This window comes from Ornithorhynchus anatinus, chromosome 12 (assembly GCF_004115215.2).
Source record: "Ornithorhynchus anatinus isolate Pmale09 chromosome 12, mOrnAna1.pri.v4, whole genome shotgun sequence".
NCBI lineage: Eukaryota > Metazoa > Chordata > Mammalia > Monotremata > Ornithorhynchidae > Ornithorhynchus > Ornithorhynchus anatinus.
Genome location: NC_041739.1, coordinates 863474 through 882641, shown reverse-complemented (window position 1 = coordinate 882641; position 19168 = coordinate 863474). Strand labels below are relative to the sequence as shown.

Genomic DNA, 19168 nt, shown 5'->3' with positions numbered 1-19168 from the left:
GCATTGTTCTGAGCCCTGGGTTAGTTACAAGCTAATGAGGTTGTCCCACAAGGGGCTCACAGTCTTAAACCCCATTTTACAGATGAGGTAACTGAGGCACAGAGAAGTTAAGTGACTTGCCCAAAGTCACACAGCAGACAAGTGGCAGAGCCAAGATTAGAACCCACATTCTCTGACTCCCAAGCCCGTGTTATTGCCACTAGGCCATGCTACTTCACTGGGCCTCCCTTGCAGCCCTGTAACAGTGATTGAGAGGCTTCTGGGCCAAAATGAAGTGTTCTGACCTGACTGAGAGGAAAAAGGGGACTGTTACTATCCCCGAGTGATCTCCACACCTTCCCCTGTTGTGAATACTCCCTGGCGGAGCCTCATCGAGTTGTCAGAGGGTTCCCCCCCACCATCTCCGCTCATCTTCTCGGAGCTGTAGGGCAACAGTGGTGGGAGGGAGGGGGAGATTCACAGGGCTGGAAGGAGTCATCTTGAACAGTTTCTGCATCTCAGTCCCCCATCCCTCCTCTGGCCAATAGTGAGGGATGATGAATGTGACAGAACAGCGCCTTGGCTACCTCGATGACCCCAATGATCCCGGCCCAGATCTCTGTACCTTTGACCGAGTTAAAGACAAAATCTTTGGCCCAAGGCTTGGTGGTTTTGCAATAAAAGGGGAGTGTTTTTCAGCGCGGGACCCACGGCTCCAGACCACAAGGTCAATTTCCCTGGCAACATTACCCTACCCTCCCCAACCCCGCCTCTTCTGTCGAGAAGCCCAGTTCTGACCTGAGGGTCTAGGAGGACGAGAGTGGCGGGAAACTCACAGGCCCAGGGGACAGGGTGCTGGCCCCTATTATTGACGATGGTATTTATTGAGCACTTATAATGTGCAGAACACTGTACTAAGGGCTTGGGAGAGTACAGTACAAAAGAATTAACAGACACCTTCCCTGCCCATAACGAGCTCATCATTACTATTATTGCATTTAAGTGTTTACTATGTGCCAAGCACTGTCCTAAAAGTTGGCAAAGGTGCAAGATACTCAATTCAAAGTGGATATAGTCCCTGTCCCACATGGGGTTCACAGTCTAAGTAGAGAGAATAGAATTTAACTCCCATTTTACAGATTAAGAAACTAAGGCACGGAGAAGCAGGGGACTTGCCAAAGGTCATACAGCAGACAAGTGGAGGAGTCGGTTTTAGAACCATGCTTTCTGGTTCCAAGGCTCAGACTCTTTTCACTAGACCAGGCTGCTTCAATTCCCCCACCAAACAGTGTCTTGCGAGCAAGCACTCTGATTCCCTCTGGGATCACTTCAGAGAGCTCACTTTACACCCACAAAGTCCCTGGGGGAGAGAAAAAGCTGTGATTATTATCACCACTCTACAGAGGGAAACAGAAGACCAGAGGCCCAGAGGCACCAGAACTTGTCCGAGGGCACGCAGCAGGCCAGGGGCAGAGCCGGGGTTACAACCCAGTTCTTCTGACTCCCAGCTCCTCGCACTTCTCTCTAGACCACGCCAATTACCTTTCGATATTAAGGAAGTCAAGTTGTCCCCGCCCCAGAGCATTTAAACAAACTGTCCAGCCCTATGGGTCTCTGTCCTACCGGCGGAGTTGACCCTGGAGCAAGAGCGACTGGACGCTGGGTTGGCTGCCCGGTGCAGGGGGAGGGAGTGCACAGGGGGAAAAGATGCGGGCACAGAGAGTGGCATCTGCGCAGCCTAAAGGCCCGGGATCAGACCTTCAGCAGGCTTCGCGGTCTGCTGGGGTTATTATTATTATAATGCCAGGCACTGTACTAAGCTCTGGGGTGGATACAAGCAAATTGGGCTGGACCCAGTCCCTGTCCTACATGGGGCTCACATTCTCGATCCCCATTTTACAGATGAGGTAACTGAGGCCCAGAGAATTATTATTATTATTCTTATGGCATTTGTTAAGCGCTTACTATGTGCCAAACACTGTTCAAAGCCCTGGGGTAGGTACAAGGTAATCAGGTTGTCCCGCATGGGGCTCACAATCATTCATTCATTCATTTAATTGTATTGATTGAGCACTTACTGTGTGCAGAGCACTGCACTAAGTGTTTGGGAAGTACAGTTTAGCCACATACAGAGACAATCCCTGCCCACAATGGGCTTACAGTCTAGAAGGGGGAGACAGACATCAAAACAAGTAAACAGGCATCAGTGGCATTATTATGAATAAAAATAATTATAGACATATACACATCATTAGTAAAAATAAATACAATTATAATTATAAATATGTACATATATACACAAGTGCTGTGGGGTGGGAAGGGGGGGGTAGAGCAAAGGGAGTGAGTCGGCGATGGGGAGGGAGGGGGAGCAGAGGAAAAGGGGAGCATAGTCTGGAAAGGCCTCCTGGAGGAGGTGAGCTTTCAGTAGGGCTTTGAAGGGGGGAAATGTGATTGTTTGGCGGATTTGAGGAGGGAGGGCATTCTAGGCCAGAGGTAGGACAGGGGTCAGGCGAGAACGAGGCACAGTGAGAAGGCTAGTGCCAGAGGAATGGAGTGAGTGGGCTGGGCTATAGGAGAGAAGGGAGGTGAGGTAGGAGGGGGCAAGGGGATGGACAGCTTTGAAGCCACTAGTGAGGAGTTTTGTCCTCATGCGAAGGTTGATGGGCAACTGCTAGAGATTTTTGAGGAGTGAGGTGACATGCCCAAAACTTTTCTGCAGAAAGATAATCCGGCAGCAGAGTGAAGTATAGACTGAAGTGGGGGAGAGACAGGAGGTTGGGAGATCAGAAAGGATGCTGAAGCAGTAATCCAGTCAGAATATGATGAGTGATTGTATTAACGTGGTAGCGGTTTGGATGGAGAGGAAAACGGATCTTGACGATATTGTGAAGGTGAGACTGGCAAGTTTGGGTGACGGATTGGATATGTGGGGTGAACGAGAGATCGGAGTCAAGGATGACACCAAGGTTGTGGGCTTGTGAGACGGGAAGGATGATAGTGCCGTCCTCGGTAATGGAAAAGTCAGGGTGAGGACAGGGTTTAGGAGGGAGGATAAGGAGCTCAGTCTTGGACATGTTGAGTTTTAGGTGGGGGGCGGACACCCAGGTGGAGATGTCCTGAAGGCAGGAGGAGATACGAGCCTGGAGGGAGGGAGAGAGAACAGGGGAAGAGATGTAGATTTGGGTATCATCCGCGAGGAGATGAAAGTTGAAGCCGTGGGAGAGAGTTCATCAAGGGAGTGAGTATAGATGGAGAACAGAAGGGGACCAATAACTGACCCTTGTGGAACCCCTACAGTTTTTTAATCCCCATTTTTCAGATGAGGTAACTGAGGCCCAGAGAAGTGAAGTGATTTGCCCAAGCTCACACATCAGACAAGTGGCCGAGCTGGTATTAGAACCCATGATCTTCTTACTTCCAGACCTGTGCTCTATCCACTACGTCATGCTGCTTCTCATTTTTGGAGATGAATCGGGGCCCCTCTAGCCAGCTGTAGCTCGGTTGTGGGGACCTACATTGTCCACACTGGGGGAAGGGCAGTTTTTCGGCCGGTCTCACTGGTCTGGGCCATAGACACTCTCAGCGGGCAGCCCTCGGGGGTCAGTGGCCCCAGGGTCACACCTCCCCTCTGGACTTTCCTCCGGTCACTCCGCCTCCCAACTCTTATCAGCTTCAAAGTGCGGGGCAGAGGGAGATTGGTGGGGGTGGTCCCCACCCTCGGGTGTCCACCTCCCTCCCCGGAGCCATGCGGCCGGAGGCTGACCCTTCCTGAGGACCAGCATATTTGTTAAACCCTTACTGTGTTCCAAGCAATGTACTAAACGCTGGGGTGGATACAAGCAAATCAGGTTGGACATAGTCCCTGTCCCACACAGGGCTCACAGTCTTAGTCCCGGTTTTACGAATGAGGTAATTGAGGCACAGAGAAGTGAAATGGATTGCCCAAAGCCACACAGCAGACAAGTAGTGGAACTGAGATTAGAACCCATTAATCATTCATTAATTAATTCATTCAATCATATTTACTGAGGGCTTACTGTGTGCAGAGCACTGTACTAAGTGCTTGGAAAGTACAGTTCAGCAATAGAGACAATAATAATAATAATAATGTTGGTATTTGTTAAGCGCTTACTACGTGCAGAGCACTGTTCTAAGCGCTGGAGTAGATACAGCACAATCAGGTTGTTCCACGTGGGGCTCATAGTCTTCATCCCCATTTTACAGATGAGGTAACTGAGGCACAGAGAAGTTAAGTGACTTGCCCAAGGTCACAGCTGACAAGTGGCGGAGCCGGGATTAGAACCCATGACCTCTAACTTCCAAGCCCGGGCTCTATCCCCCAAGCCACGCTGTTTCTCAGACAATCCCTGCCCACACCGGGTTTAATTGCCCCGCAAGATCCTGCTGCATAATCCCCCTGCCCTGCTGCCCCACATTCTCCGTACCCTGCAGTTCCCCTGCCCCACAGTCCCTGGTAATAATAATAATAATGATGATGGTATACGTTAAGCCCCTACTATGTGCCTAGCATTGTTCTAAGCTCTGGGGTAGATACAGAATAATCAGGTTGTCCCAGGTGGGGTTCACAGTTTAAATCCCCATTTAACAGATGAGGTAACTGAGGCTCAAAGAAGTGAAATGGCTTGCACAAGGTCACACAGCGGACAAATGGTGGAGTCGTGATTAGAACCCAAGTCCTCTGATTCCCAAACCCGTGCACTTTCCACTAAGCCACGCTGCTTTCCCGCAATCCGCCCTGCCCCGCGTCCCCGCACGGAGGCTAAGGGGTGGTGAACTTTGTCCTAGACCTCCCGGCCAACTGTCCGCGCCTGCTTGGAAGACCAGGTCTGGGGCTTGGGTTCCCTGGACAGGGGGTCGTGGGCAGGGCTGGATAGTGGGTGGGATCCAGGAGTCTCTTCCCTCCCCACGCCCCTGCCCCCACCCCTCAGCCCGTGCCAAGCAGAGGGTTTTGCCTTCAGGATGGCTGGGTGGTGGCGAATGATCCATTTCGCCTGCTTCTTGGCTCCCGTGTTCGGTGGTAAGTCACCTGGGGTTCCTGCGGGATGGAACCTTGAACCAACCTGAACCCTTCAATCAGGGGCATCGACTGGGCGCCTGCTGCGTGCCCGGCACTGCGCTAAACACTTGGCAGGGGACAATACGGCTATAAGACTGCGTCCCGAAAAGGGGGTCCAGCACCCGTCCCTGGCGGCGCCGGGAGAGAAGGGGTTGCTCACGTTCCCTGCCCTAGGGCAGGGTGGCACTCCTGCCTCAGGTCCACAGGGTTATGGGGCGATGGGTGCCCCGGATCCCAGCTGTGGGGAGGAGGTTCGGGGAGGGGGAGGTTGGAGCCGGGGTCCCCGAGTCCTAGCTGTGGGGGATGGGGCCGGGGTCCCCAGGTTCCAACTATGAGGACTATAATAATAGTATTTATCGAACGCTTACTATGTGCCAGCCACTGTACTAAGCGCTGGGTTCAAGCAAATCAGTTTGGGTTCAAGCAAATCAGGACAACAAATCAGGTTGTCGAGCGCTTACTATGTGGCAGACACTATACTACTACTACTACTAATGTTGGTATTTGTTAAGGACTTACTATGTACAGAGCACTGTTCTAAGCGCTGGGGTAGAAACAGGGTAATCAGGTTGTCCCACGAGAGGCTCACAGTCTTAATTCCCATTTTACAGATGAGGGAACTGAGGCACAGAGAAGTTAAGGGACTTGCCCACAGTCACACAACTGACAAGTGGCAGAGCCGGGCGCTGGGTTCAAGCAAATCAGGTTGGATAATAATCAAAAACATATTTTGAGAAGGTACTTGGTCCAAAATCTTTCTAATAATAATAATGTTGGTATTTGTTAAGCGCTTACTATGTGCAGAGCACTGTTCTAAGCGCTGGGGTAAACACAGGGGAATCAGGTTGTCCCACGTGGGGCTCACAGTCTTAATCCCCATTTTACAGATGAGGGAACTGAGGCACAGAGAAGTTAAGTGACTCGCCCACAGTCACACAGCTGACAAGTGGCAGAGCTGCGATTCGAACTCATGAGCCCTGACTCCAAAGCCCGTGCTCTTTCCACTGTGCCACGCTGCTTCTAACGTGATAGGGAGGAGTCTCTAGAGAAGGAAGAGTCTAAAGATCCTTGTATTTGGGACAGATATAAGGTCAACGGGTTTTCTTCCCACGTGGGGCTCACAATCTCAAACTCCATTTGACAGATGAGGTAATTGAGGCACAGAGAAATGAAATGACATGCCCAAAGTCACACAGCAGACAAGTGACAGAGGCTGCATTAGAACCCAGGTCCTCTGACTCCCAGGACCGTGCTCTATCCACTATGCCATACTGCTTCTCCACATGGGACCTGTGTTCCCACCTTCTAACTGTGAGGTGGATGGGCTTTTGTTCCCTGGTTCCCGCTGTGGGAATGATGGGGGCGGTGTTCCCGGGCTCCAGCTGTGGGGGGATGGGGTCAGCTTCTCGGGGTTCCAGCTGTGAGGGCAAGCCACTGTTTTTCCACAAGTGTCAGGACTGGAGTCCAGTTTTGCTCACCCTGGGATCTCGGATAGACCTAGAAGCATCCGAATGGAGCTGGAAAGACTCCAAATTGAATATTTCTGACCCGTTAGCTCTGCGTAGCGCCCTCGCCCAGCCCTTGCTGACCTGCTTTCCAGCCCTGTGCGAGAGTTAGTGGAAAGAGCACACAGGTTTGGAAGTGAGAGGATATGGGTTCTAATCCCAGCTCTGCCACTTTTCTGTTGTGTGATGCTGGGAAAAGCCGCTGAACTTCTCTGTGCCTCAGTGACCTCATCTATAAAATGGGAATTAAGACTTTGAGCCCCACGTGGGAAAACCTGATGACCTTGTATCTATCCCAGCTCTTAGAACAGTGCTTGGTACAGAGTAAGCGCTTAAGCCCTTTGTGGGCGGGGATTGTCTCTATTGCTGAATGGTACTTTCCAAGCGCTTAGTATCGTGTTCTGCACACAGTAAGCACTCAATAAATATGATTGAATGAATGAGCAAATACCATAATAATTATTATTACTCATTCCCCACTTGCTCCCCGCTCCATAGCCCCCTCCAGCCCTCCCCCAACCCCAGCCCCCCTCCTCTATGTGTGGATCTGGACCCTGGACGGGTGGGCTTCAGCTTGACGGGCCCCGGTGGACACCCAGAACGCTGTTCCGTTTGCTTCGTGCAGAGTGCATGACCAGGATGTACAACGACACCTACTTCCAGGGCGGGTATCTGAGGACGGTGTTCTCGCCCAATGTCCAGCACTGCCAGCTGGTCTGCACCCTCCACCCGCGCTGCCTGCTCTTCTCTTTCCTGCCGGGCCGCTTGACCCCTGATCCAGCCAAGAGGTAATCTGTGGGAACTCTGGTGTATTATAGGAGGGGGGGCATCGGGCTGAGAAGCAGGGCAGCGAAGGAAAGAGGTCTAGCTGCACAGGGAGTTCGGTGAATCCAGGAGTCCCGGGCAGGCGAGCGCCCTCAGAAAGGCACCGATGCGGCCTGCTGCAATGCAGCCCCGGAGGCCGGGAGGAGGAGGGGGCCTGTGGGACCACTGGGGCTGGAAATTATTTTGAGAAGCTTCTTGGTCCAAAATTTTTCTAATGCAATGGGGGGGACTCTCTAGAGAAGCAGCGTGGCTTAGTGGATAGAGCACGGAACTGGAAGTCATAAGGTCATGGGTTCTAATCTCGGGTCCACCACATGCCTGCTGGGTGACTTTGGGCAAGTCACTTCACTTCTCTGGGCCTCAGTTAACTCATCTGTAAAATGGGGGGTAAGAATGTGAGCCCTATGTGGGACAGAGACTGTCCAACCTGAGTACCTTGTAATAATACTATTAATAATGGTATTTGTTAAGCGCTTACTATGTGCCAGGCACTGTACTAAGCTCTGGGTGGATAGAAGCAAATCAGGTTGGACACAGTCCCTGTCCCACGTGGGACTCACAATCTCAAACTCCATTTGACAGATCAGGTAATTGAAGCACAGAGAAGTGAAGTGATTTGCCCAAGTTCATATAGCAGGCAAGTTGCAGAGTCAGAATTAGAACCCATGGCCTTCTGACTCATTCATTCATATTTATTGAGCACTTACTGTGTGGTCTGCTCCGCAGGCCCAGGCCCATGATCTAGCCACTACACCATGCTTCTTCTCGACCCCAGCACTTAAAGAACACTGTTTGGCACATAGTAAGCACTTAACAATTACCGTAATTATTATTATTATTTTAGTCACGATCAGCCGAGGGTGGACCCAGAGCTGGGGCCTGGGTCATTGCGAGCCTGCTGGCTCCTGTTTCCCAGGCCCTCTGGTCCACGGGCCATCCAACCTCCTTAGTTTGGCCCTAACCCGCCTGAGGGTTCTGGAGCCAGAGGTCAGTGGCTGTCCTGAGGCAAAGATGGGGTCTGCTGGTCTTCCTTATCGACAGCCCCCCGGAACCCCTTCCCATTCCACCCTCAACACGAGCTGGGGGATAAGCTCTCACTGTCCCCTGCTCGTCTGCCTTTCCTTCGAGCGGGGCTTCCTCTAGATCAGGGCCCAGTTAGACCATCCTACCAGGTGCCCTTCCTCCCGATGGCCGCTGCTGATCTCCCTCCTGGTCATTCTTCCCTGGGCGCTGGGGCTCCGTCTGCCAACAGGTTTGCCTGTTTCCTGAAAGACAGCGAATCGGAGATGCTGCCGAAGGTGACCGTAGCCGGGGCGGTCTCCGGTCACTCCTGGAAACAGTGCCACCACCACATCACCGGTGAGGCTGGGGGAGAGAGGTGGGGGCGGAGGGGTGAAGGAGGTAGGCAGGCAGTCCGGGGCCTCACCCATGCGCAAATTTAGGGGGCAAATGCTCCTGGGGAAATCCACGGAGGGAGAAAGAGGGAGGAGCACTGTGTGCAAGACGCTGTGCTGGGCCCTCGCTATGTACAGAGTGCTGTGCTGCCCCCCTCTATGTGTAGAGAAGCAGCGTGGCTTAGTGGAAGGGGCATGGGCTTAGGAGTCAGAGGAAACGGGTTCTAATCCCGGCTCCACCACTTGTCTGTGTGACCTTGGGCAAGTCACTTAACTTCTCTGGGACTCAGTTACCTCATATGTAAAATGGGGATTAAAACTGTGAGCCCCCCGTGGGACAAGTTGATTACCTTGAATCTACCCCAGCGCTTAGAACAGTGTTTGGCACATAATAAACGATTAACAAATACCATTATTATCATTATTATTATTATAGCGTTGTTCTGCCCTCCCCCCATGTGCAGATCGCTGTGCTGGGCCCCTGTTATGTGCGGAACCCCAATCTGGGTCCTGGCTGTGTGCAGAGCGTTGTACTGGGCCCTTGCTGCGTGCAGGACACTGTAATGCATGCCTACTGTAAAACGTGCTGTGCTGAGACACCGGGCAGTCGCTCAGTCCTTCCCGGGGATGATGATGACAGCGGTGTTGGAGGGTAGGGGACGGGGGTGATGATGATGGTGGTGGTGGTGGTCTGTCTCCCCGACTGTAAGCCCATCAATGGGCAGGGATTGTCTCTATCTGTTGCCGAATTGTACATTCCAAGCGCTTAGTACAGTGCTCTGCACATAGTAAGTGCTCAATAAATGGTATTGAATGAATGAATGAATGAATGGTTGGAAGGAGGTGGAGGTGGGCACCGGCACCACTCAGCCCCAGCTCCGGGACCGAGGCCGAGCCCCCTCCCCCCTTTCCCTCTCCCCCGGTCCCCCGGTTGTCCCTTCCCAGCCTGCCTGAAGGACGTGTTCCCTGGGCTGGACATGCGAGGGACCAACCACGACGCGGGTCCGGCCCAGAACTGGAGGGAGTGCCAGGCCCGCTGCACCAACGATGCCCACTGCCACTTCTTCACCTTCGCCACCAGCGCCTTCCACAGCACCGCCCACCGGTGCGCGCCCCTCACCGGCCCCTTGATGGCCTCCCCTACGGTGCCCGCCCACCCCACGCCTCTCCTCCCACGATCCCTCCCTCCCCTGTTTCGGGGGACGGAGCCATCACGGTCCGCGGGCCACCCAGGTCGATTAGACAGACTAGTAGCCAAGCTGGTAGCCAGGCCATCCCCGATGTCTCCCGGAACGGGCTACGAACGCGCCTCTCGTCCCTTACTGGCCACAGTGCGATTCGGTTTGCCCTGGACCAGGGCCACTCTGCGCGCTGCGCTTTGGGGAGAAAGTTTCCAGGACCCTGCTTCTTCTAGACTGTGAGACCGCTGTTGGGCAGGGATTGTCACTATCTGTTGCCGAAATGTTCTTTCCAAGCGCTTAGTAAAGTGCTCTGCACACAGTAAACGCTCAGTAAATACGATTGAATCAAATTGGCCCGGGCCCTCAGGGAGAGCTGAGGCCGGGAGAGAGACAGGGAGGGGCGGGCGGACCAGAGGAAGGGAGATAACGCGCTCAGATCCTTCCCCAGACAGTGAAGCAGGAGCCACCCATCCGGAACAGAGAGGGGGCAGTCTGGGGGTCCTGGGTCCCCAAGGCTCCACAACCTATCTCTCTTCCCCCTCTAAATCCCCAATCTGCTAGGCCCTCTTTCAGGGGTTACAGGCCGGCTCAGGGTTTGAGGTTCCGATAATAGTAGTGGCTGTGTTTACTCTGTGCTGAGCGCTGTAGATCGGCGCGATCACAACCCCTGTGCCACACGGGGCTCACATCTAGCAGGAAGAGAGAGCACAGATCTTTTCCCCATTTTGCAGAGGAGGAAACGGAGGTCCAGAGAGGTTAAGTGACTTGCCCGAGGTCGCACAGCAGAGCAGGGGCAGAGCCAGGGAAAGAAGGGTCGGGTCTCCTGATTCGCAGCCCCGCTCTCCGTCCACACAGGTGCCGCCACGCTGCCTCGATTCACAGAGCAACTTGGTCAAGGACGGAAACGCCTGGTCCTTTCTCAAGCGGGACCGAGGGTTGGGGGGCCAGAAATGCGACGGACACAGCCCCGACCCGATTTTTCGTTTGTTGCGACTCAGGAACACCTGCCTGTTGAAACACAGCGCGACAGGGGCTCCCACCAGCATCACGATTCTTGAGCATGTCCTGTCCGGGTTCTCGCTGAAGCCTTGTGCCCTTTCTAAGATGGGTAACTATCTCTAGTCTCGTTGACGCGTTCTCGTTTCCTCTCAACACATGGGAAGATCCCTTCTGAGTCTAGGGGACCATTTGCCCGGAAGGTCCTGGAGGGCCGGGGCTGTGTCTTTCATCAATCAGTGGTATTAACTGAGGGCTTCGAACTTTTATAGTGTGTTTCCAAGTGCCTGGAACAATGCATTGCACAGAATATTTACTGAGCGCTTTCTGGGTGCAGAGCACTGTACCAAGCTCTTGGGAGAGTACAGTATCACAGACGCATTCCCAGCTCACAACGAGGTTACAATCTAGAGGAGTAGACAGACATTAATACAAGTAAATAAATTACGGTTACGTACATAAATGCTGTGGAGCTGAGGGGACGGTGAATAAAGGGAGGAAATCAGAGCGACACAGAAGGGATTGGGAGAAAAGGAAATTAGGGCTTAGTCAGGGAAGTCTTCTTGGAGGAGATATGCTCTGGGGGTGGTAGAGTAATTCAGCATCTACAAGTAATAGGCGCCCAGTACAGAGGCCTGTACATTATCTATCAATCCTCCAATCAATGGTATTCACGGAAGTCCTTACAATGTGCAGCGCTTCCAACTTTTATAGTGTTTTCAAGGGCTTGGGACAGTGCATTGCACAGAGTAGGGTAATTCAGTGTTGGACACGCAGTAGGGGCCCAGTGCACATTATCAACTAATCCATAGTATTTACTGAGCGTCTACTGTGTGCAGAACACTGTACTAAGCGCTCAAGACAGAGGCAGATGCTGAGGAAGGGCCACAGAAAGTGAGATATGGGGCCCCCCGGACTGGACTAAGCTGATCTAGTTTTTCCCGGGCCTCTTCGCCCTCCATCCCCTCCCGGTCCCCTTCTCGGTAGCCTGCCTCAGGGACATATTTTCGGAGACGGCGTTTGCGGACAACGACACGGCCAGGGCGGTGGCCCCGGACGCCTTCGTCTGCCGCAACCTCTGCACCCACCATCCCTCCTGCCTGTTCTTTACCTTCTATTCCCAAGAGTGGCCGGACCCGTCGCAGAGGTGAGGGCGGGAAAGAGAGTGGAAGCTGCAGAAAGCCACATTCTCTCCCCAGAATGGGCCAGGCCCCAGGGAAGCAGCATGGCCTAGTGGCAAGAAAACGGGCTTGGGAGTCAGAGGTCGTGGGTTCTAATCCCCCTTCACCACTTATCTGCTGGGTGACCTTGGGCAAATCACTTAACTTCTCTGTGCCTCAGTGACCTCATCTGTAAAATGGGGATTAAGACTGTGAGCCCCACGTGGGACAATCTGATTACCCTGTATCTACCTCAGGGTTTAGAACAGTGTTTGACACATAGTAAGCGCTTTAACAAATACCATAATTATTATTATTATTATTTGGGACTAGGACTGTGTCTAACCTGATTACCTTGTATCTACCCCAGCACTTAGAACAGTGCTTGACACATAGTAAGGGCTTAACAAATATCATAATTATTATTATGGTTCCTCTCAGAACCAGAACGGAGGTCCCCAGGAGAATAACGACCCGCCAGCGACAGAGGGTGGGAATGGGAGGGTGGGGGCGGGGAGGGGAAGGGAGGCAGGGCGGGGCGAGGGGCGCCCCTCCAAGGGCTATGGCTTTCTGCGGGGGGCCAGTCTCGCCCCGACCCGTTGGGGAACCGCGGCTTCTCGCTGCCCCTCGGACCCCAGGGACAGTGGACACCAGGACCTCGGACACAGGGAGGAAAGTCAGGCGGGGGGGTGGGGAGGAACGACAGTGGGTCTACCAGATCGGAAAAAAACCACTCTGCTCCCCCCACCCCCCTCAAGCTAATGCCTGAACCCCCGGGCCCGCGAGGGGATCCCGGCTCCAGGTCCGTCCATTTGGTTGGTGGACGCTTGACCTTTCAACGTCTGCTTCTCGCCATGGACGGCTCTTCCTTTCCCTCTGAGGAATCTGTGTCTCCTGAAGTCGTCCGCCAGCGGGATTCCCACGTCTCGGCTGTCCAGGGAGCGGGCTTACTCCGGCTTCAGCCTGCGTAGCTGTAGGCATGGCGTCCCCAGTGAGTCCAGGGTGGCGAAGCTGGGCTTCTGCACCCGGGGAGTGGGGAGGCTGGGAGGCTCGGGGAGTGGGGAGGCTGGGAGGTCAAGAAGAGGGAGACTGAGGGGTCCGGGGTGTGAGAGGCTGGGAGGCTGAGAGGCTAAGAAGAGGGAGGCCCGGTGAGCCTTGGACAGCTGACCACCCTCCCGCCTGAGCCTTGCCCCCCTGCAGTTTTCTGCCATCCGTCCCTTTACTCCGACACTGACTTCCTGGGCTTGGAGCTGGACGTGGCTTATGCCAACGGGCCAGCTGCCTGCCAGAAACTATGCACGGACGTGGCCCGCTGCCAGTTTTTCACCCACTCTCCGCTCCACCAAGCCGATAACCCCAGGAGGTGAGGCTGGGGAGGGGGAGGCCGGCGGGGCGGGGTCGGCCCCGGCGGGACTCTCAAAGTCCCTCGCTTCCCGCCCGCAGGGGGAAATGCTCCTTAAAAATGTCCTCCAACGGCTCACCGTCCAAGATCGTCTACGGCCGAGGAGGCATCTCCGGCTACACGCTGCGGCTATGCCAAATGGACAACGGTTGGTGGGCCGCCCCTTCGTGGTGGTGTAGAGAAGCGGTGTGGCCAAGTGGATAGAGCATGGGCCTGAGAGTCAGAAGGTCGTAAATTCTTCCTGAGTTCTAATACCGGCTCGGCCACTTGTCCGATGTGTGACCTTGGGAAAATCACTTCACTTCTCTGGGCCTCCGTTACCTCACCTGTAAAATGGGGATTGAGACCGTGAGCCTTCCCCCCGTCCCCCCACCCATGGGACAGGGACTGCATCTAACCTGATTTGCTTGTATCCATCTCAGTGCTTAGTACAGTGCCAGGCACATAATAAGTACTTAACAAATACCACAATTGTTATTATTATTAGACGGTGCCACTCAGGGTGGGGCAGTGTAGACAATACTACTGGAGATGTGGCAGTGCAAATGGTGCCGCCCAGGGTGGGGAGGGGGAGACGGTTCTGGGAAGGAGCTGACAGTGAAGACCATGCCACTCAGGGTGTGGTGATATAGACGGTGCTGCAAAGGGTGTGGTGGTGTAGAAGATCCCACTCAGGGTGTGACAGTGTAGACGGTGCTGCAAAAGGTGTCTTGGTGTAGAAAGTGCTGGGTAGGGGCTAGAGGTGTAGACCCTTCCTGGTAAGGCTGTCTTTGCAGTATGCATGACCAAAATCCGTTCGAGGGTCGTTGGCGGCGTGAGGTCTGCCCGAGGCGAGTGGCCATGGCAGGTGAGCTTGCAGGTGGTCCAGCCCCGCCAGAAGCACCTGTGTGGCGGTTCCATCATCGGGGACAGCTGGATATTGACGGCTGCCCATTGCCTGGACCGGTCAGTGCTGACTCCCGGTGCCCAAGGGTCCCCCAGGGGCCTAGTCTCAGGTGGGCCTAGCTGCTCGGGTTCTGTGGGCCAAATGGGAGAGACAGAGATGAGGGGAGGCAGCAGTGGGCAGGGGGAAACAGGGGTGGGTACGGGGAACAGAATGGCCTGTGGTCCAGGCTGGACGGAGGGGGAAAGACTGCTCCTCCTGGCCTCTCTCATCTGCCCTTCCTCAGGGTGGTAACCCTGGAGGAGCTGCGGGTTTACGCGGGATTCCTGAACCAGTCCGAGATCCGCCAGGGCACCCCGTTCTCCCGAGTCCAGAAGGCCATCATTCACCGCCAGTACCAGTCCGCCGAATTTGGGTTTGACATCGCCCTGCTGAAGCTCGCGGCACCCATCAGCTTCACCGGTACGTGGGTGGGGTGGGAATGGGTCGGGCGGGGGTGGGGGAGGCTCTGGGCAGGGGATGAGGAGGGGTTCAGGAGACAGACAAGTGGTGGACAGGGAGTGGGCAGGAGAGCAGGTATAGATGGGCTGGGGCTGGACAGAGGGCAGGCGGGAGGCAGGAGAGGGACTGAGAATTTAGATGCACTCCGGGGACCTCGGGGGTTTCCCACTAGTCACTTTCTCCCCACTTGACAACCTAGATATCCAGCGACCCATCTGCCTGCCGCCGGAGGGAGATCCCACCTTGGCTTTCAGCAACTGCTGGGTGACCGGATGGGGCTATGGCAGAGAGGACGGTACGGGAGGTTACCTGCTCCAGCCTGCAGTCCGGGAGCGGAGGACTAGATTGTCAATTTCTCCAGAGCAGGGATTATGTCTTCTAATTCTGTTGTATTCTTCCAAGCGCTCAGTACGGGGTTCTATCCTCAATAGGAGCTCAATACCTACTACTGTTTGCTCAGAAACCACATTCCTGGTCCACATTTGCATGCTAGGCAGAGGGCATTCCGTCTCCAGTTCCAAAGGGAAGCTAGTGTTTGAGCTAGTGTTGGACATAGCCAACCTCCCCTGTGTCCTGTACTGCTCTGGGGGTAGGATGTCAGCCTCAAGGACAGGATAGTGAAAGAGTTGTCCCAGGACTTTACACTAACCCTCAAACATCCCGGCACCCAAGTGTGCTCAGGGGTTTGATGCTCGACGTGACGGGAGGCTCCTGAAGAGTGCTCAGAACAGTCTGGCTTCCTCACATCCAACCATGCTGGTGATGTCAGGATTCATCCACCCATCCACACAATCATTCATTCAATCATTCAATCGCATTTGTTCATTCATTCAGTCGTATTTATTGAGCGCTTACTTTTGCAGGGAGCATTGTAGTACAACAATAAACAGTGACATTCCCTCATACTTCCATCCACCCACCCATACTATCATCCATCTACCCATCCATCCATCCATCCATCCATCCACTATCCAGTCATCCACCACCAATCGATCCATCCAATTAAGGAGCACTGACTATGTGCTGAATGTTGTAATAAAGACTTGGGAAAGCCCAAAGAGGAAAAGACAAGACCCGTTCCCCTTCCTCCTCCTTTCCTCCCTCCCCCATCCTCAGGGAGCTTACAGTCTAATGGTGAGGGAGACAATGGAAAAACAGATAAACAAGGACAAAAGCATGTTTCCACCAACCCCAGCTCTGCAGGTGGCAGGATGGGTGGTAGGTGAAGGGGATGATGATGAAAGGGGAAATTCTAGTTTATTTCCCAGAAGTTTTCCAAAGTGTTTTCCTGGTTGTGAGTTTGAGCCGGTCACTTTGACAGGCAGAATTCTGGCTGTGTCGTTGGCAGGTGAGATTCAGAACACACTTCAGAAAGTTTCTGTTCCACTTGTGGCCAATGAGGAGTGCCAGGCTTGGTACAATCCGAACAGAATAACAGACCACATGGTCTGTGCCGGCTCTGAGGAAGGGGACAGAGACACTTGCAAGGTAACACCGCCAAGCCAGCTCCCACCAAGCCAGCTCAAGCAGCACGGGAAACGTTTCATAAAAAGCGGCTTCGATTCAGCTAGTACTGTGGGCTGGAGAAGATTCAGTACAATGGGATCGGACACATCCCCTGTCCCACACGGGGTTCACAGTCTAAGAGCTCCAGGGGAGCCAGGGATCTTGTCTCCATTTTGCAGAGGAGGAAAGAGAGGCCCAGAGAGGTTAGGTGACATGCCTGAGGTTACCCAGGATAGAACCCTTCCAATACTGTAGTCTCTCCACTGGGCCACACGGCCTCCATGGAGAGCTGCTTTCTGCCCAAAGTCCACCAGCATTCTACCAACCAGCAGGCCGAATTCAATCAGCCCTTACCAGCTCAGAGGCCCATATGAGACTGAGCAGCACTGAGAAGAATTGTCACCCATGGTACCCATTTCCCTTTTTAAACAGTGAGTCAAACAATGCCAACTCCATGTGCAGAGCACCGGCTCTGCCACTTGTCTACTTTGTGACCTTGGGTAAGCCACTTAACTTCTCTGTGCCTCAGTCACCTCATCAGGAAAATGAGGATTAAGGCTCTGAGCCTCACGTGGGCAACCTGATTACTTTGGATCTACTCCAGCACTTAGAACAGTGCTTGGCACATCGTAGGCACTTATCAAAACCATAATTATTATTATTATTACTGAGCTCTGGGGAGAGCACTGCAGAAGCAGGATCCAGGTTCCCTGCCCTCCAAGAGCTTACACTGTAGTTGGGTGGGTTGAGAAAGCAGCGTAGCTTAGTGAAAAGAGCATGGGCTTGGGAGTCAGAGGTCGTGGGTTCTAATCCCAGCTCTGTCACTTGTCAGCTATGTGACTTTGAGCAATTCACTTAACTTCTCTGTGCCTCAGTGACCTCATCTGTAAAATGGGGATTCAGCCCCACGCGGGACAACCTGATAACCTTGTATCTACCCCAGCACTTAGAACAGTGCTTGGCACATCGTAAAAGCTTAACAAATACCATATTATTACTATTATTATTATTGAGTCGATGTTTAATATGAGTGCAACAATTGAAACGGCTAGGAGATCCTGGATGCTGTCTTCCTTTTGAAGGGATTTTACGTTAGGCTCAGCATTCGCTAAATCAATCAATTGTATTTATTGAGCGCTTACTGTGTGCAGAGCACTGTACTAACTATTTGGGTAAATCCAATACAACAGAGTTGGTAGACGTGTTCCCTGTCCACAAGGCGTTTACAGTCTAGAGGGGGAGACAGGCACTGATAAAAATAAATAATTGACAGATATGTACCTAAGTGCTGGGGGGCTGAGGGAGGAGTAAATAAAGGGTGCAAATCCAAGTGCGATGGCGACCTAGAAGGGCGTGGAAGAAGGTTTTCTTTGAACTCTCTTGTCTCCTCGACTTTGTCCCTTAGGGGGACTCCGGGGGGCCCCTGGCGTGCGAGGACCACGGCGTCTGGTACTTGGTGGGCATCACCAGCTGGGGCGAAGGCTGCGGCCGCAGGACCCGGCCCGGGGTCTACACCAGAGTGTCTGGGTTCTACAACTGGATTCTGGAAAGCACGCTGGCCTGAACGGAGAGCGCCAGGGAGACCCTCGACTGCATGGACGGGCCTGGCCTTGGCCTCCTCTAAATCCCTGGTGGCCCAAAGAAGCTCCTCCGCTCCACAGCCCTGGAACCCTGGAGGGGCAGGGGGGAACAGGAGGGAGGGAGCTCGGGAATAAACCCGCCCTTGTCCCCTTCTCTGGACAATGGAGCATGTTTGCTCAACGGTATCCTTATTTTGTCAGCTGAAATGATCTATATACATATCATTTATATTCCTTCCCCTAAGCGTCCTGAGTCGGAGAAAATGCTGAGAGTGTGATCTGGTGGAAATAGCTCAGAACTAGGGTTAGTCACGTCTAGTCCGAGTTCTGCCACTGACCTGTTGGTTGTTCTTGGTCAAGTCACTTCACCTCTCTGGACCACAGCTTCCTCATCTGTAAAATGGGGTCACTGATTCAATCCTATTTATTGAGCTCTTACTGTGTGCAGAACACTGCACTATGCACTTGGGAAAGTACAATACAGCAATAAAGACAACCCCTGTCCACAATGAGCTCACAGTCTGGGGTGGGGGGAGAGACAGGCATCAATATAAATAAATAAAATTATAAATATATATATATATAAGTGCTATGGGGCGGGGAGGCGGGGAGCGAGTCAGGGTGACGCAGAAGGGAGTGGGAGATGAGGAAAAGTGGGGCTTAGTCTGGGAAGGTCTCTTGGAGGAGATGTGCTTTCAGTAAGTCTTTAAAGAGGGGGATGAGTCTGTGTTCTCCGTCTCCCTGTGGGACAGAGACTATGTCCGATTTGATTATCCTGTATCTATCCCTGCACTTAACATAGTGCTTGGCATCTAGGAAGTGCTAATAAATATCCTATTAGGGGGCTGAAAAAGTAGGGTGGCCAAAGTGTTGCCGTGGCTGGGGAGACACGTGATTTTGGGGGGCAGCGCGGAGCACACACTGACACGGAGGAACCTGGTGGCTGGGTTGACATTTCTGAGGTTAGTTAAATGGGTGGGCCCAGCTCCTTCACACTCGAACAGTTTGGTGATTTTCAGGGAGATCTGGGTCTCTGCCCCTCTCTGTCATCTAGTCTCTCTTTGCATAAAGGACAAAGCGGCAAAGTAGTTTCAGGTGCTCCCTTAATAATAATTATAGTATTTGTTAAGTGCTAAACTATGTGCCAAGCACTGTTCTAAGCCCTGGGGTAGATCCAAA

At 53.3% G+C, this 19168-nt stretch overlaps 1 protein-coding gene across 2 annotated transcripts; it reads left to right on the top strand.

Annotated features, from left to right (window-relative positions):
• The first annotated feature begins 4747 nt into the window (after positions 1-4747).
• LOC100089965 (coagulation factor XI) lies at positions 4748-18226 on the top strand. Of its 2 annotated transcripts, XM_029076383.2 has the most exons (14): positions 4762-5017; positions 7187-7349; positions 8639-8745; positions 9726-9885; positions 10960-11069; positions 11945-12104; positions 12999-13108; positions 13318-13480; positions 13561-13667; positions 14296-14464; positions 14689-14864; positions 15103-15198; positions 16252-16391; positions 17815-18175. In XM_029076383.2, the coding sequence occupies exons 1-14, from the start codon at positions 4960-4962 to the stop codon at positions 17971-17973; spliced, it is 1878 nt and encodes a 625-aa protein (XP_028932216.1). In that variant the 5' UTR covers positions 4762-4959; the 3' UTR covers positions 17974-18175. The 2 variants fall into 2 exon arrangements, with proteins under 2 accessions (XP_028932215.1, XP_028932216.1); XM_029076382.2 differs by lacking the exon at positions 16252-16391 and having other exon boundaries at positions 4748-5017; positions 17815-18226.
• Positions 18227-19168: the final 942 nt, after the last annotated feature.

What these genes read in the sequence shown, in the direction of transcription:
- LOC100089965 (XM_029076382.2), top strand. Translation starts at nt 4,960, where the DNA reads ATGGCTGGGTGGTGGCGAATGATCCATTTCGCCTGCTTCTTGGCTCCC. An exon ending in TTCCACAGCACCGCCCACCG is followed by an intron (nt 9,886 to 10,959) that starts GTGCGCGCCCCT and finishes GTTGCGACTCAG; the next exon opens with GAACACCTGCCTGTTGAAAC. An exon ending in GGCACCCATCAGCTTCACCG is followed by an intron (nt 14,865 to 15,102) that starts GTACGTGGGTGG and finishes TTGACAACCTAG; the next exon opens with ATATCCAGCGACCCATCTGC.